At 38.7% G+C, this 25,294-nt stretch overlaps 1 protein-coding gene across 3 annotated transcripts in view; it reads right to left on the bottom strand.

The window, feature by feature from the left end:
• The window catches only part of PIK3C2G (phosphatidylinositol-4-phosphate 3-kinase catalytic subunit type 2 gamma), a 427,919-nt gene that overhangs the window by 81,951 nt on the left and 320,674 nt on the right, over positions 1–25,294 (bottom strand). For all 3 annotated transcript variants that reach the window (XM_065940721.1, XM_065940712.1, XM_065940703.1), the window contains one exon: positions 22,182–22,291. In XM_065940721.1, coding sequence (XP_065796793.1) covers positions 22,182–22,291 — 110 coding nt within the window. The remainder of the gene's footprint in view (positions 1–22,181; positions 22,292–25,294) is intronic.

A 25,294-nucleotide genomic window follows, 5' to 3' on the forward strand; every position in this document is an offset into this window, starting at 1 on the left:
CCAGCTTTTTCACTCTCCTCTTTCACTGTCATCAAGAACTCTTTAATTCCTCTTTACTTTCAGCCATTAGAATGGTATCATCTGCATATTTGAGGTTGTTGATATTTTTCCCAATGATCTTGATTCCAGCTTGTGCTTTTCACATAACGTACTCTGCAAATAAGTTAAATAAACAGGGTGATGATACACAGCCTTGACGTACTCCTTTCCCAATTTTGATCCAGTTCTCTGTTCCATGTACAGTTCTAACTCTTGCTTCTTGATCCGCATACAGGTTTCTCAGGAGACAGGTAATGTGGTCTCAGATTTCTGTATTCTATTTTTTAGAAATAATTTAAAACATCAATTTGTTTAAAATACTTAAACAATTCCAGAAGTTGTTATATCTATCAAAACAGTGTATATTCCAAGAAGCCCAACATCTATCCCTGAACTCTCTGTACTATTCCCTTCTTCCCCCTATATTTAAACATTTTTGAAAAATTATGATTTAACTTTCATTGTTTTATTTTCAAATATATTTGATTTCCTCTGTCAACTATTTTCTAAGAAGTTGTATACTATAATACTATATTTAACATACACATATTTTACATGAAACGCTTTTCACTCTGGTCTTTATTTACTTATTTTTTTTGGTTAGGTTTTTTGGTTAGGTCTGCTTTATTACAATGATTATTTATATTTAAGAAGGTTTGCACTTGTGTCCTAATGGTATAGTGAATATCTTCATATAATACCTTTTATCCCCTGTGCCCTTTTTCTCCCGTATCTGATTGCAGTGTTATCCTTTTTATCCCAGTTCATATAATAAAGCAATCTTTATGCCTACTCCACTTTTCATATGTGCTTCCTATTTCACTTCCATTTTTTACAGAGCTATTCTATCTACATCATAGGGTATCTATGCTATACATATTACACATTCCCTCTTCTAACGATCATTAAATACGATAAGCTCTACCAGTCCTATGTCACATCCCTCTGTCATTTCAACTATCTGATGCTCATTTTCTGGCAAATTACTCCAGAAGTTTTCCAGGAAGTAAGTTTCTGAGTTCTGGGCGTTGATAACAGTTTTTTTGTGGCCTTTATGCACGAAAGTCAATTTTACTGGCTACAACATCCGTGGCTCACGTTTTCTTTTTTGGGGGATTATAAAAATATTATTTAATTTTCTTCTGGAATAAAGGATTATAACCCAAAACTCTTATGACAGACTGAACTTCTTTCCCTTTACAAATGAATTGATATTTTTGCCTAGATGCTTCAAGGAAGTTTTTTTTCCCCCTCAAATCCAATACTTTCTCCAAAGGTATGTTTCAGGTTGGTTATTCTGGGTAGCTTTCTCAATATGCAAAGTGTCCTTTCCATATGTTATTTCAAATCTTTTCGTTTTTCTGAAAACTTCTTGAAGTATGGTACTATTCTATATGGTACTGTACTATATGGTAATATTTATTAAAATACTAAATACACAATTTAGTTTTGATATTGTTTTGATATATTACTTTGTTTTTCTTCTTTGGGGACTTTATTAAAGTATGTTTTATTTTCTAATTTTTGGGAGGTTTCATCATTTCGGTTTTGAGTTTTCTCTAATTATAATTTACATTGCTCCTTCATATCTCTATCATTTTCTTAATTTCTTTTAGCTCAATTTGAAATATAACAGTTTATCCCTTTGTTAGGAATGTCTTTCTGGCATACTTTCATTGAAGAGATTTTATTTACATCTTATTTCTTTTTTTAAAATTCTAATTGTGTATGACATTCAGACATGATCCATGTTACTTATTCATTTAAGAGGAAATTAAACTTTCAGGAAGGAGTAGAGGGTTCTCAGGATCTTAAGCCCTCTTTTCTGTTGCTGTCATAGTGGTAAGAAAAAATACTGTTTCATACTTTCTGAGATATGCTGCTTTGACATGTCCCTTTGCCCTCAATTTTTTCTGGATTTTGTTTTTCCTTTGCTCTTACAATCTTTCTCCTTTCGCTTGAATTATACTTATAGCAGTTTGTCTTCAGCTTAGGACTTTTTCTAGGGAGGAAGTGCCAGCTATCTTTGAGAGTTTATAGACTTCTTCAACCTTTTCAGATTTGCCATGGAACCTTTGCCCTTCCTTCTGAACTGGCGTGTGTAAAAGTCCTTCCCCATTTCAGCTGCTTCATAGCTTATCAAATTGGCCCACTCAGCTTTCCAGTGAGTACCTGTGAGCTCTGTGGAGCCTTGTTCTCAGGTCCATCAGATAACCTGTGGCTTTCTTAGCTTCCTCCCATAAGATGCTGTCACACAGGCCTTGTAACTTAATGATCTGCCCTTCTCTGCTTGTTCTTAAGAATACCTTGTTACTTAGTTTTGTCTTGGATGCTGTCCACAGCATCTGTTTTATGAGTTATGAGAGAAATTCCACGCACACTAAAACATTTGCTTTTTTCTTTTTAAAGTAATTCAAGTCACACAGTAAAATATTTAGTAAAAGGTAGAAGGCTTGCTTCATCCTTCTTCTGTTACCACTCTCCTCCCCCCAAATAAGCACTATGAACTTATTTGGTAGTCTTCTAAGTTCTTCTACCAAAGAAGTTTGGTAGTCTTCTTTGCGGTTCCTCTATACACTTGTGCAAGCGAACAGACATACAGACACAGATGACACTTGTACTATTTTTACTCTTGTTATATGCCAGGTGCATACTGGGATTATACCAATGAGAAAACCAGACAGAAACGTCTCCCCTTGTAAAGTTTCTATAATGTGAATATAAAATATCATGAAATAAACATAAAAATATAGGATTTGAGAAAGTAATATAAACCATAGAAGAAACTAAGATAGAAATTGGGGAGAGGGAATATGGGGTAGGAAACAGTTGCCAGTTTAAGCAGGATGAAAGTGAAAGTGAAAGTCGCTCAGTTCTGTTCGCCTCTTTGTGACACCGTGGACTATACAGTCCATGGAATTCTCCAGGCCAGAAGACTGGAGTGGGTAGCCTTTCCCTTCTCTAGGGGATCTTCCCAACCCAGGGATCACACCCAGATCTCCCACAATTGCAGGTGGATTCTTTACCAGCTGAGCCACAAAGGAAGTCCAAGAATACTGGAGTGAGTAGCCTATTCCTTCTCCAGCAGATCTTCCTGACCCAGGAATTAAACCAGGGTCTCCTGCATTGCAGGCGGATTCTTTACCAACTGAGCTACCAGGGAAGCCCCTTAAGCAGGATGGTCAGAGATAATTTCACTGAAAAGATGAGCAGAGTGATTTGATGAACTTAATTTGCCAAGAACAGAGACCATGGGAATTTCTGTTGGAGGCTATTCTAGAAAGAAACAACGGCTCATCCAGAAGCTCAGAGGTAGATGGAGGACTGGTTCTTAATGGACAGCAAGAAACTGTAGTGTGACTGACAGAGTGAGGATGGGAAGAAAGGAATCAGGCAGATAAAGGGAACATGTCTTTGTAAGAATTTTGAGATTGTGTGAGATGGAAGTAAAAAAGGCAAGAGTCAAAAATCACAATGTAATCTGCTTTTTTTTTTTAACAGTAATATATTTTGGACATGAACTTGGGCACACTTTGGGAGATGGTGAGGGACAAGAGAGGCCTGCCGTGCTGCAGTCCATGGGGTCACAAAGAGTCTGACATGACTTAGTGACTGAACAACAACAACAAATATATTTTGGAAGAAAAATTTTACAGTAACGTGTGCATAGTAAGTAGCCCTCAAATATTTGTTGAATGAACAATCTCTCTATTTTGGAAAATGTAGTTAACTTTATTTTTAAAAAAATGATCTATCTGGAAGTATAGGTATACAATGATTAGTTTAACCAATTTTTTTTTTCCATTGCAGACCATTCTTTCCTCACTGATTCAACTTTTGTCCAACACCAGTGGTCTACATACATATAGGCTTGTTCTTGGCTTCTTCATTTGGTTGTACACTGTCACTTTCTCTATCTCTGTGTTAATACTGAAAGTGAAACGTGAAAGTGAAGTCACTCAGTCGTATCCGACTCTTTGCGACCCCGTGGACTGTAGCCCACCAGGCTCCTCCGTCCATGGAAAACTTCAGGCAAGAATACTGTAGTGGGTTGCCATTTCCTTCTCCAGGGGATCTTCCTGACCTAGGGGTCCAACCCAGGTCTCCCGCATTGCAGGCAGACACTTTAACCTCTGAGTCAGCAGGGAAGCCCCAACTTACTACATATTCTTAAATAGCTAGAATTTACAATAAGTCTTGAAAATTCCTTTGCCTTGTTCTTCTTTAGGTGTTTTTCCCCCCCATGATTTTAGGTCCTTTAACCTCCTGAATATATTTTAGAATCAGCTTATCAAGCTTCCGTTGTTGTCATGTCTGACTCTTTGGGACTCCATGGACTGCAGCATACCAGGCTTCCCTGTCCTTCACCATCTTCTGGAGTTCACCCAATTCATGTCCAGTGAGTCGGTGATGCCGTCCAACCATCTCATCATCTGACACCCTCTTCTCCTCTGCCCTCAATCTTTCCCTGTATCAGGGACTTTTCTAATGAGTTGGCTGTTCCCATCAGATGGCCAAAATACAGGAGCTTCAGCTTCAGCATCAGTCCTTCCAATGAGTATTCAGGGTTGATTTCCCTTAAGATTGACGGGTTTGATGTCTTTGCTTTCCAAGGGACTTTCAGAAGTCTTCTCCAGCACCACAGTTCAAAGGCATCAATTCTTTGGTACTCAGCCTTCTTTACAGTCCAGCTCGCACAACGATACATGACCACTGGGAAGACCGTTGCCTTGACTATATGGACTTTTCTGGTTTGCCATAGCCTTCCTGCCAAGAAGCAGTCATCTTCTGATTTTATGGCTGCAGTCACCATCCACAGTGATTTTAGAGCCCAGGAAGAGGAAATCTGTCACTGCTTCCACCTTTTCCCCTTCTATTTGTCTTGAAGTAATAGGGCCATGATCTTAGTTTATTTTGATATTTAGTTTTAAGCCAGCTCTTTCACTCTCCTCCTTCACCCTCATCAAGAGACTCTTTGGCTCTTCCTCTTTGCTTTCTGCCATCAGAGTGCTTTGCTTTGCTTTCTGCCATCATCTGCATATCTGAGGTTGTTGATGTTTCTCCCACCTATCTTGATTCCAGCTTGTAAGTCATCCAGCCCAGCATTTCTCATGATGTGCTCAGCTTGATGTGCTTATCCAGCTTACCCATACACAAAATAAATGAACAATCATTTGAGTGGCATTCATTAAACTATAAATTAATTTAGGGAGAATCAACACCTTCACAGTATTGAAACTTACAATCACTAAACATGGCATATTTCTCCATTTAATTTAGTCTCATTTTACATCCTTCTGTACAATTTTAGAACTTTTTTCCTGTGGATGTTTGCATATCTTTTGTTAGGTTTATTGTAGCTTGTAAATTCTAGCTTTTTTTCCTCTACATTTTAATGAATAACTGTTAGTATATGAGTAGATTTTAAATTATTATTTCTAACAATATATTGTATATTCTTTTGAAATTTGAATGGACACAGTCATGTTATATGAAAACAATGACAGATTTTTCTGTTACCTTTTGCTTACTAAGATTTCTAGTTCAATGTTAAATGAAAATAGTGATAGCAGGCATTTTTGGTTTGTTTGATTATAGGGAAAAGCTTTTAATGTTTTACCACTAAGCACAATGTTGTCTATAGTTTTTAGCTACAGGTTAAGTACACTTCTTTCTATATTTAGAGTTAAAAAAACAGTGATTCTAAATTTTAATAACTGCATTTTCTGTATCTATTTAGGTGATCATGTAAAGTTCCCCTCTATTTTTTTCACTCCTGACTCTTGAATGTTTATCTTGTAACTACTTACTGTACTAAATTCTGGTTATTTCAAAAATTAAAAGAAAATGATCTGAAATTGCTTTATTTGTTTTCTTATTCAAGTGGAAAATAGCAATATACCAAATCTTAAATATAGAGCTTTACTATAAAGATAGAGGCATTATTATATTTTTCTTGACATTAGTGACATTAAAGATTATAATTTTTCACTTTAAAATACATGTTTATCTAAGTTTCCTTCTATTCTGAGCTTACTAAAAATTTCCAAGAGGAATAGATGTTGAATGTAACGAAACACTGGTTTTCTGAGTGGGTATCTATCCAAGTTATCATGCGGTGATTTCTTTATGAAGAGGCAGCCATGTCCTTGATGTTAAAAATATAAATCAATAATGTTTAATAATTTCCCCCTCATTTTTTATAAAACTTCAAGCCCATTTATCTTGTTCTGGTATTAGGTTTTTTACAAAAAATCTAAAATTTTCCATTATTATATATCAATCTTGGCCAAAATTTGCTAAGAAAGTTAAAATATGACCCTGATCATTATTCATTTCCACAGTGTTCATTATTTCTAAAGATGTCTTTTGACTTTATGAATTTATGGGTAGATAGATAGTACAGGATAAAACGTTCATTTCTTTCCTCATCAGCAGTTTAAAGACATGAAGACAATAATAATAGTAAAAGAATAATATTAATCATGATTTATGGAGACCTTAAAATTTATTCACTCATTCAACAAATATTTACTGAGCACATTTTATGTATTGGGATGGAAAGTTTTATGGTAACAGCATGTACTCACTTCTCATGAAGATAGGACTATGAACCATAAATCTTGAGTTCTGATGTACTCATGCTCACATAATCTCAACCACATCGTAGCCTTATTCTTACATTTCCCAACAGTCAAGATGCAAGAGGGCTAGTGGTGAAGGATGAACTCTTATGATAAACCTAGAGTTTTAAGGCAACTTTCACCTAAATCCATCTCCAGTTTCTCAAGTGGCAGATTTAACAAGTCAGATAAACTAGTGTTGTTAAATATGATGGAATTTAGGACAGGGGACCTCAGAGCAGAATTGACATGACTGAGCGGAAAAGGTCAGTTCTCATTCCAATCCCAAAGAAAGGCAATCCCAAAGAATGCTCAAACTACTGCACAATTGCACTCATCTCACACGCTAATAAAGTAATGCTCAAAATTCTCCAAGCCAGGCTTCAGCAATACGTGAACCGTGAACTTCCAGATGTTCAAGCTGGTTTTAGGAAAGGCAGAAGAACCAGAGATCAAATTGACAACATCTGCTGGATCATCGAAAAAGCTAGAGAGTTCCAGAAAAACATCTATTTCTGCTTTATTGACTATGCCAAAGCCTTTGACTGTGTGGATCACAATAAACTGTGGACAATTCTGAAGGAGATGGGAATACCAGACCACCTGACCTGCCTCTTGAGAAACCTATATGCAGGTCAGGAAGCAACCGTTAGAACTGGACATGGAACAACAGACTGGTTCCAAATTGGGAAAGGAGTACATCAGGCCGTATATTGTCACCCTGCTTGTTTAACTTATATGCAGAGTACATCATGAGAAATGCTGGGCTGGAAGAAGCACAAGCTGGAATCAAGATTGCTGGGAGAAATATCAATAACCTCAGATATGCAGATGACACCACCCTTATGGCAGAGAGTAAAGAGGAACTAAAAAGGCTCTTGATGAAAGTGAAAGAGGAGAGTGAAAAAGTTGGCTTAAAGCTAAACATTCAGAAAACTAAGATCATGGCATCCAGTCCCATCACTTCATGGCAAATAGATGGGGAAACAGCGGAAACAGTGTCAGACTTTGTTTCTTTGGGCTCCAAAATCACTGCAGATGGTGATTGCAGCCATAAAGTTAAAAGGTGCTTACTCCTTGGAAGGAAAGTTATGACCAACCTAGATAGCATATTAAAAAGCACAGACATTACTTTGCCAACAAAGGTCTGTCTGGTCAAGGCTATGGTTTTTCTAGTAGTCATGTATGGATGTGAGAGTTGGACTGTGAAGAAAGCTGAGTGCCAAAACATTGATGCTTTTGAACTGTGGTGTTGGAGAAGACTCTTGAGAGTCCTTTGGACTTCAAGGAGATCCAACCAGTCCATCCTAAAGGAGATCAGTCCTGGGTGTTCATTGGAAGGCCTGATGCTAAAACTGAAACTCCAATATTTTGGCCACCTCATGTGAAGAGCTGACTCATTGGAAAAGACCCTGATGCTGGGAGGGATTGGGGGCAGGAGGAGAAGGGGGCGACAGAGGATGAGATGGCTGGATGACATCACTGCCTCGATGGACATGAATTTGAGTTAACTCTGGGAGTTGGTGAAGGACAGGGAGGCCTGGCGTGCTGCGATTCATGGGGTCGCAAAGAGTCAGACACGACTGAGTGACTGAACTGAACTGACCGACTGCTGCCATGAAATTAAAAGATGCTTGCTCCTTGGAAGAAAAGTTATGACCAACCTAGACAGCATGTTAAACAGCAGAGACATTACTTTGCCAACAAAGGTCTGTCTAGTCAAGGCTATGGTTTTTCCAGTAGTCATGTACGGATGTGAGAGGTGGACTATAAAGAAAGTTGAGCACCAAAGAATTGATGCTTTTTAACTATGGTATTGGAGAAGACTCTTGAGAGTCTCTTGGACTGCAAGGAGATCCAACCAGTCCATCCTAAAGGAGATCAGTCCTGGGTGTTCATTAGAAAGACTGATGCTGAAGCTGAAACTCCAATACTTTGGCCACCTGATGTGAAGAACTGACTCATTTGAAAAGACCCTGATGCTGGGAAAGACTGAAGGTGAGAGGAGAAGGGGACGACAGAGGATGAGATGGTTGGATGGCACCATCGACTCTATAAACATGAGTTTGAGTAAACTCTGGGAGTTGGTGATGGGCAGGGAGGCCCTTTGTGCTGCAGTCCATGGGGTTGCAAAGAGTTGGACACGGCTGAGCGACTGAACTGAACGAAACTGAACTGAGCAACTGAGCACAAGCCAACAGATTAGTATGGAATTCCTAGGTGGGATAAAAGCATTGAAACAATGCCCCTTTAGTTTTTATATAGAAATAACACTTAGAAAAAAAATTTAGTATTTCTTGAATCAAGGGAACATAGTCCAAAGGGACATAAAATAAGATAAAATTTCTTAAGCCATAGGTTCCATCTTAAACATATGTACAAATTCTTTTCTACTTCAGAACCGAGGTACCTTTTTATGTATGTATTTTAAATTGCTTATCATCAGAAACAACTGCTACTAATAGGTTTCCTAGCTATGTGTGAATAGGCAACTGAGTTTATCAGTCTCAGAAAACTGTCAAATTCAGGTCTAATCTTTCATGTCAGTTTTTTTTTTTTCCTCAGGTTAAATACTGTATATTTTGAGCTCATATTTTTGCTAATATAAATTTATATTAATAAATAAAATGGCAAAAGTTTCTAATTGTTTCATAAACTACATTGGAGTAACCATTGGAGCTTGCATGAGTGTTTCATCACTCAGTCATGTCTGACTCTTTGTGACCCCGTGAACTGTGACCTGCCAGGCTCCTCTGTTCATGGAATTCTCCAGGCAAGAATACTATAGTGGATTGCCATTTCCTTCTCCAGGGGATATTCCCCACCCAGGGATTGAATCCAGGTCTCTTGCATTGCAGGCAATGGCTTTACCATCTGAGCTACTAGGGAAGGCCAACCATTGAAGGCCTAAAGGTGTAATTTAGGTGACTGAGTGAAAGTTCTCAGGTAACACTTGATATTATTTTGCTGTTTGATAGAACACCAATCTATTTTACTGGTCAATCTCTTTATTATTTTTTTTTTTTTAGGTTTTTTTTTTTTTTTCTTTTTTTTTTTTTTTATTAGTTGGAGGCTAAATACTTCACAACATTTCAGTGGGTTTTGTCATACATTGATATGAATCAGCCATAGATTTACACACATTCCCCATCCCGATCCCCCCTCCCACCTCCCTCTCCACCCGACTCCTCTGGGTCTTCCCAGTGCACCAGGCCCGAGCACTTGTCTCATGCATCCCACCTGGGCTGGTGGTCTGTTTCACCATAGATAATATACATGCTGTTCTTTCAAAACATCCCACCCTCACCTTCTCCCACAGAGTTCAAAAGTCTGTTCTGTACTTCTGTGTCTCTTTTTCTGTTTTGCATATAGGGTTATCATTACCATCTTTCTAAATTCCATATATATGTGTTAGTATACTGTAATGTTCTTTATCTTTCTGGTTTACTTCACTCTGTATGATGGGCTACAGTTTCATCCATCTCATTAGAACTGATTCAAATGAATTCTTTTTAATGGCTGAGTAATATTCCATGGTGTATATGTACCACAGCTTCCTTATCCATTCATCTGCTGATGGGCATCTAGGTTGCTTCCATGTCCTGGCTATTATAAACAGTGCTGCGATTAACATTGGGGTGCACGTGTCTCTTTCAGATCTGGTTTCCTCGGTGTGTATGCCCAGAAGTGGTATTGCTGGGTCATATGGCAGTTCTATTTCCAGTTTTTTAAGAAATCTCCACACTGTTCTCCATAGTTGCTGTACTAGTTTGCATTCCCACCAACAGTGTAAGAGGGTTCCCTTTTCTCCACACCCTCTCCAGCATTTATTGCTTGTAGACTTTTGGATAGCAGCCATCCTGACTGGCGTGTAATGGTACCTCACTGTGGTTTTGATTTGCATTGGTCAATCTCTTTAATAGTCTCAGGGAAACATTCTCAAACGACTTTTCTGTGAAGGAATTTACATGAGAATGTTCTTGTTTTGTCATATGTAAACAGTTTCAACTCACATTCTCCATGAACACATTTCTTCATCTAACTCTCAATAAAATACGTTATCACGATAGTTCCTATTTCATTACAAATTTATATTGGACCAATAAGTATTCAAAAGTATTCAAAATATTTTTAACCAAAAAATTACCATTCTGAATGAATTTAATGAATAATCATTGCTGATGCAGTCTTGGTACACCATTTAAAAAAAAATTCCTCTCTATACACTTTTATTTTAAAAAATTCAAGATTATCTGACATTAAAAAGAGAGCACTTGATAATTTTGGGGTATGTAATATGTATGTATATTTGTGTGAAGATACATTTAAGCTTCATGGCCTAACCTTAAAAAATTAGATGCTAAAAATGGATATCTCATGTCAACCTCATACAGTTTTGATGGCGTCGTACCCTAATTTGAGAAACAGAGCTATAAACGTTTAGGTTTTTTCTCTCACTATTCTCTTTCAACTAATGCAAAGACACTACAGTTAAAGCACATCCATATTATCTGAGATTATCAGTTTCCTATGTAGTTTTATTCCCACATAATTTTGTTTAGCGTCCTGAGAAGAGCACCTATTATGCAAGAAATCAGTTTTGTTCTCTTTTGAACTCACTTATCAGTTCTGCCTGTAATCTCAAGAAAGTAGGCTTTCACGAGACTCAATCGTTACCATCTAGAAATATAGTTGATGACTAAACCATGCCATCCCCTGGGACTACTGACAGAATCAAATATAGTAACATATAAAAAGTTATTAGAAATAGAATGTGTATCTGCTAAGTAGCTTCAATCTTATCTGACTCTGTGCGACCCTGTGGACTGTAGCCCGCCAGGCTCCTCTGTCCATGGGATTTTCCAGCAAGAATACTGGAGTCGGTTGCCATGCCCTCCTCCAGGGGATCTTCCCTACCCAGTGATCGAACCTGTATCTCTTATGTCTCCTTCATTGGCAGGCAGGTTCTTTATCACTAATGCCACCGGGGAAGCCTTATAAATTTTATTTAAGAAAGCTTACTACTAAATAAGTAATAAAATGAATATATATATGAGCCCAAAAGGCAGTAAACTAGTAAGATAGATACAAGGGAAAACAAATATACAGATTTATGATTCTGTGGAAACTGACTTATAGTAGAGTCTTCAAATCCTACAAAAGAGATGTTAGATAAGGATTAAAACAAGAGGCAACTTTAGAGTTTCTCATCTTTTTCTCTTTTCTCCTACTCATAGTTTAGAACCTGGCTTTAAGAATGAAAAACTGCTCTCTTCCAAGTCCAAGCTTCAAATCTTAAGAATTCATCTGCAAGTGTTATTATGCAAATTTCATCAAAGGCACCCAACTGCATACAAACAAGAATTCCAGGCTCCTTGGCTTTTAATACAGTAAGTAATTCTTACATTTTCTTATGGAGGCTTCTTACAAAATTTAGCCAAATTAGAGCAAATGGAATTAAACATAGGGAAATATAGATGGACTAGTCTTATGTATAAGTACTATGCCAGCAAAATAGCATTCCAGGTTTTGATCTCCACCTTCCCCTAAAAGCCAGCTTTTTTGTTTTTTGATTTATTGTAAAAGCTATCATATGTGTGTGTCCAGTCACTCAGTCATAGCCAATTCTTTCTGACACCTTGGGCTGTAGCCCGCCAGGCTCTTCTGTCCACGGGATATTCCAGACAAGAATGCTGGAGTGGGTTCTATTTCCTACTCCAGGGGATTTTTCCTGACTCAGGAATCAAACCTGAGTCTCCAGCATTGGCAGGCCAATTCTCTACCACTGTACCACTTGGGAAGCCCCTATAAAAGCTGTCCTATCTGCAGTTAAAAAAATAGTAATTTCAAAAATCAATTTAGTTCAGATTAGTTCTTACAATTACATTTTTTAAAAATGGAAGACTATTTTTGGGAAATGCCAGTTTAATTTGCATTTCCCTTTGAATCTGCTTCCCTAATTTAAGGAAAGTTGGAGGTCATAACTGTTAGTTCCTCTAACTCCTGTTTTTTATTTGGTTTTTCTTGTAAGCATTTATTTCTGAAAGTATCAACAGTTAAACTAAGGCAAAAGAAAACTTTGACCCATATTTGTGGAATTCAGCAACCCATGAGATTACACCTGATGCGAAGAGCCGACTCATTGGAAAAGACCCTGATGCTGGCAAAGATTGAGGGCAGGAGGAGAAGGGGACAACAGGATGAGATGGTTGGATGGCATCACCGACTCACTGGACACGAGTTTGAGCAAACTCCGGAAGATAGTGAAGGATAGGGAAGCCTGGCGTGCTGCAGTCCATGGTCACAAAGAGTTGGACACGACTGAGCAACTGAACAATGAGATGACAATTTGCAAAGTCCTAAAAAAATAAAAAGAAAGTTTAATGATAAAAGAGCGCAGGGGTCTGCATTCCTGTCCCATACTCTGTTTCTCTGCTTTGAGGAGAAACCAGGTGGAAAGCCATTGAACTATGTTTTGAGACATTTGAGCATAAGGAATCTTGTCTCACCTTATTGGGTTAGGTGTGCAAGCTCAGTTGTGTTAGTCTCCTTACAACCCCTTGGACTGTAGCCTACCAGGCTCCTCTGTCCATGGGATTCTCTAGGCAAGATTACTGGAGTGGGTTGCCATTTCTTCCCAACCCAGGGATTAAACCTGCATCTCCTGCATTTGCAGGTGGATTCTTATCACTGGTGCCACCTGGGAAGCCTATAACCATGAAAAATAAACTAGAAGGAATGCTGGGGACACTGGGGGTTTCTGGCACTGTGTCTGCATACTTTGTCAGCTAAGGGACTCTGACTCCTGTGTTTGTGACGTGAGGCCTGGGAGCACTCTTTTGGGATGTCATCAACATTTTCAGCAGCTTCATGCTTGTACTTGTTGGGACAGTCATTATGCCTGTACTACCCAATGACCGCTTCTTATTAAGATTATTCCTTCTAAAGCCCAGAGTTCAGAGAAGAAGCTCCAGGCTGTTCTCTGTGAAGGGGTGGCCCATGGTGAGAGTAAGAATGGACAACCGAATCCATGATGGCTTTGCATGAAGGACCCTGTCCAGTAGGAATGAAGGCCACTAGTTAAGTCAATTAGATAGTCTCTCTCTGGAATTTGTATGAGAGAATACTGGCAAATAGGCAAAGAGAAGTAGTATTTGATAGGTAGAGATAAGCAGAAGAGAAGGTCTTTGTTTTCAGTAGAAACTGGCCAGGCATATTGGTCTCTGGAGTTTGTTAGGTGACAGTGTGAGTCCATGTATGCACTTCTCCCCAAAGATACCAGATAGAATCAAGTTCTTGCTATCAAAATACCCCACTGATGCAAATAATTGGTTATTTTGAAGTCTGGGGTTCTGTTTTGCTTCAAGCTGCCTTCAGTTTTAGCTGAAGAGCTGGAGAGCTTACATTTAAAACCAAAGAATCTGTGTGACAGGCCAAATGGATTATCTGGGAAGACAAATGGAAAATATCTTTTCATATTTCTGGAGGAGGAATAGGGATAAAGGGAAAAGCAGGATCTGTGTATAGGAGGGAAGGTAGGCTGGGAAATTTATGCTTGATGATCCCAGTCTGGCCTGTGAAATAGGTTGCCTGTTTCTAAAGGACAGCTCGCCTGAGGTTTGAGACTGACTGAAAATTCTGAAATAACCCATTTGGATGGCACTTTAATGGATGGTTGCCTTTGTTGCCTAGCAGTGGGCTCGGCAGAGATATTACATGGGAGTATCAATTTGTAGGGACTAAGTCGTGATACTTTGCTGATTCTATTCAGCAGAACGCAGCTGTAAGGGGAGTAAAACAAACAAAAAAAAAAAGTAAGGGAAGCAGAGAGAGGAATTGGCAATGAGGTAAAAAACCTTTGTGGCTGGTAAACCAATTTTATTTTCATTTTTCTCTAAATGGTATTCATTGTAATATGATTTTTTAATGTCACATACCGTCTGAAGCTCTTGTGATCATTTCTCAACCCAGAATGTGAATACCCAAGAGTGAAGCAGGATCCTGTGTTGTTCATGAATAGAGTACTCCCTGGGAGACACAGGAAAAGCCATTTCTTTCTTTCAAGTCTCGAAGAGGGTCAAGAGGGGCAACCTCTTAATGCTAATACCATAGTCAGGATGAGGGCACTTAAGGTATCCACACATGCTGTGTCTCAGATGGCTTAGTCCTCATTCATGACCCAGATCTTTGAGTTTAGTAGTGGTGGTGGGAGAGGGTTGATTTTCATTTTAGTTTTATCTGTATCTTAGTAGAGATATCAGAATAAAAAGTGGCATAAAATACTTCTAGTTTGTTAGAACAAAGAGAACAAGGGGTTTAAATATACCAGGGCTCTCATAAGTATACCCAAGTTAATGACGCTCATTGAGGCACCAAGACGGTTGCTGGATCCATTACTGAACTTGGTTTCCTTTTTGGTAAATTATGTGCTCTGTCATTGACACTTCAATTTTTTCCTTAAGTTTTGATATTCATATAATGCCAGAAAACATAACTTAAGATAATGGTATAATTTATGCAGACAAGTAAACAAGCACACAGAATTTTTAAAGGCTTCCTTATTGTTTTCAATTCACCAGTCTGCTTTTATAAATTCACTCTATATGTTAAGCATTAACAGAAGAATACTGTATAATTTCCTTTAAAATTTTAAATGTCTAAATAATAGAGAGTTTAAGTAACTTTTTTAACTGGCAAAGAATCATAGTCACATTCAATTCAAGGCTTCCTGAACCTCGATAATAGGTTCCAGCAAAAGTACTGGATGGAAAGTGTGTTAGGAAAGACCCTAAACATTTGATCTGCAGATACTGACCAAGGAACTTGAAGGAGAGTTGAAAAGATTATCTCAAGGCATATTAAATCATATGTAAAATATAAAGGTACATAATTGAGATTTTAGGGCAAAAGATACTACTGAGACAGGCTCTTGGAAATTAATGGGAAGGTGAGTCTCCTGGAGATTTCTTGGAGAAGAAAAGTAGAAAAAATTAAAGGTTCAAGGCATCTGGTAATGTGCCAAAAGTGAGAAGGTAGGTGGTGGTCTTGGCATCAGTAACCAAGTTACCCCATGGGGACCTCCCAGGTCAACCACCGTGTCAGCATGTGTGTGCACTTGAGTCATGTCCAACTCTTTGTGACCCCATGGACTGTAGTCTGCCAGGCTCCTCTGTCCATGGAATTTTCCAGGCAAGAGTACTGGAGTGGGGTGCCATTGCCTTCTCTGAATGTGAGTATAGTGCCTGAAATAGAGTAAGATCCAATAAATGCTTCCTACTATTTTTATTTTCTATAATTTGAATAAGAATACACTATATGCACGACTGAATGACTGAACTGAACTGAACTGATATGCACTGATTGGACTAGATGGCCCTAATGTACTCTGACATTTGAGAGCAGGATTTCTCAACATTGGCACTGTTGGCACTTGGGGCCAAGTGAGTCTTTGTTGTCAGGGGCTGTTGTGTGCCCTGAGGACACTTTAACAGCATCACTGGCCTCTACCTACCAGGCTGCAGCAATACCATCCTCCTAGTTGTGACAGCAAAGATGACCCCAGACATTGTTAAATGATTAATGTTAATGATTAACTTAGGTGATATACTAGATAGTATATAATTCAGTAATAAATTAGGCATATCATGAAATAATACATGTTCTGTAGAGCTGTAGAAGACTAGTGAGTATTAAAATAATCTGAAAAGCCTTTGTGAATGATGTCCAGAGTCTCAAGGGATGGATAGGACTAAAGATTAGATCAGAAACCCTCCTCTTTTCTAGTAATTTTATAATTCTTAAGAAGCCATTTTTGATGAGGCTGTACACACAAGTTAAAAAGACAAAGCAGGAATGAGCACATGTGCTCACTCGTATCCGACTCTTTGCGGCTCCATGGACTGTAGACCACCAGGCTCCCCTGTTCATGGGAGTTCCCAGGCAAGAGTACTGGAGTGGGTTACCATGCCCTCCTCCAGAGAATCTTCCCAACCCAGGGGAAGACTGAACTGGCATCTCCTGTATCTCCTGCATTGGCAGGTGGATTCTTTATCACTGAACCACCAGGGAAGACCTGCAGGACTGAATGTATATTGACAGATTGATCTACCATGGCAAGAATTCATTTGGGAATAACAGAGGTGGTGTGGATAAACCTCAATAAAGACAATCAAGTTTATAAGGTCCTCAAAAGTGAGAGGTAGGATATGGCAAGTCAAAGACAATTACTGAACAGAGTAATAGTGTGCTGTGGTTTAGATGACCAGATGTGTTTTAAGTCTCCCAAAGAGAACAAGTTCTTGACTATAAATTTGTAGAAAAATGTTTAATTAACTGAATGTACCACATAACATCTGAAAGCGAGAAATTAGCCTGGCGGAGAGATGCAGGCAGATAATGAGATCTAGCTCACTGCCAGAATTCTACTGGCTTCAGATCCACTTCTTTTGTTTGTTCAGGTCCTCTCAATGGGAAGGGCAGATGAGTCAACATAGGCAAGCTCTCCCATCTCTACAATTCTATCCCTCACAGATATGAGTGTGTCAGATGAAGTTGGAGGATGTGGAGGGATGAGACTCTGGCAGATAAAGCTTATTTCCCTTTTTCTATGGCCTCGTCCTGAAAGAACATTCTTCATCTAATATATAGTTTTTTCCTTTGCCCTAAATGGTAGCAGGGCTTATTTGTGGACTGTAGCCTATAACTGCTTTGTTCAAGCATGACACATCAAATGCAGGTTGGAGCAAAATCGTGTCTTTAACCTCCACCTTTTCTGGCCCTCTCTCTGTTCCTCCCCCGTCTGACTCTGTCTCACTGACATGCCAATCATTGTGTCTGCCCTGCTGCAGCCCACTTTAAAGAAGGGCATCCCAGTCAGATCCTGACAGAATAGCCTGAGGGGACTGTTTTTGGTACTAGGTGAACCCATAAACCTTGGATGGAGTTAACTGTAGCAAGGTCAGCAGCTCGAGTAAAAGGCTGATTTCCTATTCATGAGGTCCCCAGAGCTGCCCTCCACATAAATCTGGAAGGACCTTCCAGGCCCTGTGATAGACCTTCTGTTCTTCCTGAGGCAGGCAGTTAGCCAGTCCTTCCTTGGGATTTCTCATTAGTCCCTTGCCCCCACTAATTGAGGCAACTTGAGAGTCCCTCATCCTTGAAACTGAGGATCTGAAACACCTCTTCCAGTCTTCAAGCTAGTGTCTTTGGCCACAGTCAATTGTCAACTAATACTTGTAGTTTTCTAAAGGGCACTTAGAAGTAAACTCCTTAATGCCAAATTCAGACTGAAATTGAAGAAAGTAGGGAAAACCACTACATCATTCAAGTATGACCTAAATCAAATCCCTTATGATTATACAGTGAAAGTGAGAAATAGATTTAAGGGACTAGATCTGATAGAAAGAGTGCTTGATGAACTATGGGCAGAGGTTTGTGACACTGTACAGGAGACAGGGACCAAGACCATCTCCAAGAAAAAGAAATGCAAAAAGGCGAAATGGCTGTCAGAGGAGACCTTACAAATAGCTGTGAAAAGAAGAGAAGAGAAAAGCAAAGGAGAAAAGGAAAGATATACCCATTTGAATGCAGAGTTCCAAAGAATAGCAAGGAGAGATAACAAAGCCTTCCTCAGTGTTCAATGCAAAGAAATAAAGGAAAACAAGAGAATGGGAAAGACTAGAGATCTCTTCAAAAAATTAGAGATACCAAGGAAACATTTCATGCAAAGAAGGCACAATAAAGGACAGAAGTGGTATGGACCTAACAGAAGCAGAAGATATTAAGAAGAGGTGGCAAGAATACACAGAAGAGCTGCACAAAAAAGATCTTCATGACCCAGATAATCATGATGGTGTGAATACTTTCCTAGAGCCAGACATCCTGGAATGTGAAGTCAAGTGGGCCTTAGGAAGCATCACTACAAACAAAGCTAGTGGAGGTGATGGAATTCCAGTTGAGCTATTTCAAATCCTAAAAGATGGTGCTGTGAAAGTGCTGCACTCAATATGCCAGCAAATTTGGAAAACTCAGCAGTGGCCACAGGACTGGAAAATGTCAATTTTCATTTCAATCCCAAAGAAAGACATTGCCAAAGAATGCTCAAACTACTGCACAATTGCACTCATCTCACACGCTAGTAAAGTAATGCTCAAAATTCTCCAAGACAGGCTTCAGCAATACGTGAACCGTGAACTTCCAGATGTTCAAGCTGGTTTTAGGAAAGGCAGAGGAACCAGAGATCAAATTGCCAATATCTGTTGGATCATCGAAAAAGCAAGAGAGTTCCAGAAAAACATCTATTTCTGCTTTATTGACTATGCCAGAGCCTTTGACTGTGTGGATCACAATAAACTGTGGAAAATTCTGAAAGAGTTGGAAATACCAGACCACCTGACCTGCCTCTTGAGAAACCTGTATGCAGGTAGGAAGCAATAGTAAGAACAGGACATGGAACAACAAACTGGTTCCAAATAGGAAAAGGAGTACATTAAGGCTGTATATTGTTACCTTGCTTATTTTACTTCTATGCAGAGTACATCATGAGACATGCTGGGATGGATGAAGCACAGGCTGGAATCAAGAATGCCAGGAGAAATATCAATAACCTCAGATATGCAGATGACACCACCCTTATGGCAGAAAGTGAAGAAGAACTCAAGAACCTCTTGATGAAAGCTAAAGAAGAGAGTGAAAAAGTTGGCTTAAAGCTCAACATTCAGAAAACTAAGATCATGGCCTCCAGTCCCATAACTTCATGGCAAATAGATGGGGAAACAGTGGCTGCCTATTTTTCGGGGGGCTCCAAAATCACTGCAGATGGTGATTGCAGCCATGAAATGAAAAGACGCTTGCTCCTTGGAAGGAAAGTTATGACCAACCTATCCTAGACAGCATATTAAAAAGCAGAGACATTACTTTGCCAAGAAAGGTCCATCTAGTCAAGGCTATGGTTTTTCTGGCAGTCATGTATGGATGTGAGGGTTGGACCATAAAGAAAGATGAACACTGAAGAATTGATGCTTTTGAACTGTGGTATTGGAGAAGACTCTTGAGAGTTCCTTCGACTGCAAGGAGATCCAACCAGTCCATCCTAAAGGAAATCAGTCCTGGGTGTTCATTAGAAGGACTGATGTTGGCTGAAACTCCAATACTTTGGCCACCAGATGCAAAGAGCTGACTCATTTGAAAAGACCCTGATGCAGGGAAAGATTGAGGGCAAGAAGAGAAGGGGATGACAGAGGATGAGATGGTTGGATGGCATCACTGACTCAATGGACATAAGTTTGGGTAGGCCTTGGGAGTTGGTGATGGACAGGGAGGCCTAGCATGCTACAGTTCATGGGGTCGCAAAGAGTTGGACATGACTGAGTGACTGAACTGAATTGAACTGAAATGTCACTAGTGGTGCAGAACCCGACTGCCAATGCTGGAGACATAAGAAATGTGGGTTTAATCCCTGGGTCTGGAAGATCCCCCAGAGAAGGGCATGGCAACCCATTCCAGTATTCTTGCCTGGAGAATCCCATGGACAGAGGAGCCAGGTGGGCTACAGTCTATAGGGTTTCTAAGAGTCAGACATGACTGAAGCAACTTAGCATGCAAGTAGATATAAACCATTGCTTCTTTCAGAGATAATTTTACTATTAAAGGGCTTTTTTGTTGTTGTTCAGTTACTCAGTCGTATCTGACTCTTTGTGACCCCATGGACTGCAGCAGGCCAGGCCTCCCTGTCCTTCATTATCTCCTGGAGTTTGCTCAAACTCATGTCCATCGAGTCAGTGAGGCCATCCAACCATTTCATCCTCATTTTTCCCCTTCTTCTCTTGAGTTCAATACTTCCCAACATCAGGGTCTTTTCCAATCAGCTGGCTTTTCACATTAGGTCACCAAATTATAAGAGCTTCAACTTCAGCATTAGTTCTTCCAATGAATATTCAGGGTTAAGACTCAAAAAACCAGACCTACCTAAAGAATCACTAATGGTAGAATTTCAGAAACAAACCAGATAGCAGGAACGTATATTTTTTGACAGGGGCTCTGCCTGGAGTTCCTAATCATATCATATAGTTTCCAATGTTGAATGCTGAAAAAACCCTAGAGCATGGGATCAAAGCCTTAGCTTTGGGCTCTAGTCCTAGCTCTATGTCTTACTATTTCTTTTAATCATGGGCAAGCCCTTAATTCTTTAGATCTCAGTTTTCTCATTTGCATATTTATTGTCAGAATAAATAAGTAAATAAACTATTTTATTTAGAAGCTAGGGCTCTTCTAGCTGTAATACTCTGTCATATTTCTACCACTTAACCACAAGAGCAGTGTATCCATTAAAGCTCGTGAAACAGAGATTCCTTGAAAAAGTGAAATTCTCTGAGTGTTAAGGACATACATTCCCGTGAACTCCCCTTAATCCCTTGGAATGGAGACAGATTCTACACTATACATTCTGGGAAAAGAAGAGAAAAATAATACCTGTGTGGGAAAGATTTTACTATCAGTCGTGTTGTCTTTAACAAGACAGAGCATACATTCATTAAAAAAGTATAATTTGTGTTTACTAATTGCCAGTTGACTATCACAATGATTAAAAATTAGACTCAAATAAGATTCAATATTGGGCTTCCCAAGTAGTTCAGTGGTAAAGAATCTCTCTGCCAATGCAGGGAACTCAGGAGACGCAGGTTTGATCCCTGGATTGGGAAGAACCTCTAGAGGAGGAAATGGCAACCCACTCTAGTGTTCTTTTCAAGAAAATCTCATGGACAGAGGAGACTGGTGGGCTATATAGTCCATGGGATTGCAAAGAGTTGGACACGACAGAGTGACTGAATAAACACACAAGATTCAATATTAAGAAATTACAGGAAAGAGCACTGTATTTCTCTACTTAAAATGTTTACTAGGATAATGATTACGGCTAACATTTATGGAGCATCTAAAATCTGCTAGCAGTTTTGCTATCCTTTCAAAAATTAAAGTTCAAGAGATTTTTGTATTATAAAATGAATCACCCATTTGACAGATTTTGAATCTAACTGATAATCAGTATATTGTGCCCAGACTCTTACCTTGTTGTTCACTAGCACTTTCCCAGACTTGCTTAATAAAAGCTAGATTAACAACAGAAGATAGTCACCAAATATTCCAACATTTGTATTTTCTTAGAGATCAAAGTAGTGAGTCCATGTCTCATCATAAATCTTATTCCAAATTGTTTTTCAGGACATAGTTCGAGTAGAACAACCAATTTATTTCTGTCAGCTCTCTGACCTCTTTATTGAGTAATGTGTTACATGAAGAGGCTGGTTAGCGAACAATAGCTTTAGCTACAGAAACGCTGACTAAGGCCTCCTGCTAGAAAGTCTACATTGCTGCTTTTCTGTCCCTGGGGTAAAAGACACAAGCTTGTTTTGGAAATGACAGTTTTATACCCATGACTGTTCACCCTTAGATCATCTCAAATATGAGATGTGTCTGTACACAAGAATACATGCATACGCATACATTCACAGCTAGTCTTACTTGGTAAAATGACTTGTTGCTTCAAGGTCTGTATCTTGTGGACGAAGATTATTATACACATATTTCAGGTCTTGGATTCCACTTAGCTCGGGCAATCCTGCATGTAACATCTTAGCAAAACAAAAACACACAAACAAAACAAACAAAAAAATCTCAATAAATGTAAATAAAATCTCCATTCTTGTCTTCTGTAGAAGAGGCATGTTCAGCAAGAGACAATAGAAATAATAAGAGCTCTAGTGTCTGAATTTCTGGATCCGTGATTTAAAATCTAAATGATCTTGAAAAAGGCTCTTAACCTCTTTGAATTTCCATTTTCTCCTTTTTAAAGTGGATATAAAAATATCCAACATGTTCTGGGAGAATCAACTAGTAATGATTAAGAAAGAGCTATACATATAAATTATAACACAACAATTATATCACAATACCTATTTTTCAGAAGAAAAACTTAATCCCTCCAAACATGTAAGTGAAGCGTACAGATCAAATGGTGTGTAAGGAAAGAAAAAAATTCATCTTTCTGTTGCTTAATCTTATGCCCCATTCCTTTGCTTTTTAATCTTATGTTCTTTCATGAGTCAATGACTCTTACTATAAGAACACATTTTTCTCTAGTTAAGTGGTGACTGAATTTATTAAAAAAATATTAAAACAGTGAAACAAAGATTAAACCGTACAAAGTTTCAGGTATTTTTTTTGCCAAACTTTGGGAAAAAGATTTGTTTAAATTATAGTGTAGATTGAAGGGGTAATATTCTCTTTAGTTATAGGCAGACAGCTTAGAAAAAAAATAGATCTTTGAGATAAATGTGAGCTCTGAGAAAAAAAGAATGTCATCAGTATCTCATGACTAAAATAAATTACTTCCTGCTCTGGAATAGAGGAAGGGAAGTTAAGAACAGTTGTGGGAAGTTAAGAACAACGAGGTTGATCCTAAAAATAAAGAAAAGCCTTAGGAACTTCCTTGAAGGTTCAGTGGTTAAGGCTTTGCCTTCCAATGAAGGGGGTGCAGGTTTGATCCCTGGTTAGGAAGATAATATCCCATATGCCTTGTGGCCAAAATACCAAAACATAAAACAGGAACAATACTGTAACACATTCAGTAAAAACATCAAAAAGGGTCCTCATCAAAAAATAAAAATCTTAAAAAAGAATAAACAGAGTGTGGCTATGCAGGATGGCTGAAGTTGTGACTGACTTGATGAAATTCAAGTGAAAAAAAAATGGATTTGAAACTATTTTTCCTTCCTACTCTTTCCACACAGGCTGAGGGACCAGCATAAATAGATGGAGAGAGGAAAGCAAGATGTCTTCCATTTGTTCACAGACAGAGATCCAAGATAGATTTCAGGAACACTGGGTATCCTGTGGGTGAGTGACAAGAGATGGGGCTCAAAAGGCAAGGAATGTGGGATGTTTTAGCAATAGAAAATATTCTGTACTTTATCCTAAAGGCAAGGAAAGCTCCTTTCATGTTTATATATGAGCATAAAAAGAATGAATTGTGTTTGAGAAAGATCATCATGGTTACATGTGAAAAAATAAAGTGGGGCCAAATAAGAGGCTAGATCGGAGACTGTTGAGGAATGAAGAAAAGTTACTAGAGTTTAAATATACCTACGGGATAGAATTGAGAAAACTAGGTGGTTGACTGGATATATTTGGTGGACTGGTTGGGGCTTAAAGCATAAATACAGATTTGGGGGTTATTAGCATACAGATAGTAATTGAAACCATGGGAATGGATTAGGTTGTCCTGGGAAGTTGTTAGCCATCTTTCCCCATGGATGATCCAGCATCTTAAATTCATGATATCTAAAGTCGAGAAAATTTTCTTCTCCTATAAACTCTTCCTCCTGTTTCTTATTTCATATCTTACTGCCATTATTGTCCAAATAACAAGAAGTGAACGTGTTAGTCGCTCATTCGAGTCTCTTTGCGATCAGGTTCCTCTGTCCGTGGCATTCTCCAGGAAAGAATCCTGGAGTGGGAAGCCATTTCCCTCTCCAGGGGATCTTCCTGACCCAGGGCTCAAACCCAGGTCTCCCACATTGCAGGCAGATTCTTTACTGTCTGAGACACCAGGGAAGCCCATAGTAACAAGAAATTCATATCTTATTTGAGTTTCTCTTCTTCCTGATTCCTAATGACAGTCTTCCATTGCAATTTTTGTTCCAGCTCAGCTCCCCATCTTCATTTGCTTAGATAACTTGAATAGTTTTTTTTTCTGGCTCTGCAATACTTATCTCTCTAATTACATAATTTCTAAGTTATCTGTCTAAAATCCAAGCTACATGGATTTTAGTATGATGGTACTTCCTTCATCAAAAACAAAGAAATTTTTCTAGGTTCTCAGATGGCTATATCTCAGGTGGTTATATAAATCCAAAATTTTCATCCTGGTCATAAATGACTTTCTTAATCTAACTGTGATATAACACTTCAATCTTACTATCTACATAGGCCTCCATCTGTGCCACAGACTGGGTGCACTTGATTACCTCCATTTCTAAGATATGCCCACGGTCTTTAAGCCTTCACATATACTTATGATTTTCTTTCAGTCAGGATTCCTTTTCTCTCTTCCCTTGTCTATTGAAATTCTTTTTGAAGGCTCATCTCAAATACTTCTTCCTCCTCGAAAGCACCACGGTGCCCTTGGTAAGATTTCATAATTTGTTTTCTTTGTAGAGTGATCCCATTTTGGTTACAACTCTTTCAAAGAACTTATTGCCGCTTAGATTTAGCTACGTTTTATTTCAGTGTAAGTTTGTCACATTAGATCTTAAGTTCTTTGAGAATAGAAATTAAGTTTTTAGTCCATGTTGAATTGTCTATATTGCTTAACATGGTGCTTTGTATTTAGGACTTAATGAATGTCTGAATTAATGAATGCATGAGTGAATAATAAAATATCTGACCCTGTGAGGCATTGAAAACCTACAGATAGAACTTCAGTCCCAACTAATAAACTTAAAATCAACCATAGGAAGATACATTGCCAAGAGCAACTAAAGCCTAGATTAGGTTCTATCAGTTCCAGAGACATACGTGCACTTATCGTGACAGCGTCCCCCTTTAACACACTATGACTGTCTGCTTGCCATGAA

Source organism: Muntiacus reevesi, chromosome 1 (genome assembly GCF_963930625.1).
Source record: "Muntiacus reevesi chromosome 1, mMunRee1.1, whole genome shotgun sequence".
NCBI classification, from domain to species: Eukaryota; Metazoa; Chordata; class Mammalia; order Artiodactyla; family Cervidae; genus Muntiacus; species Muntiacus reevesi.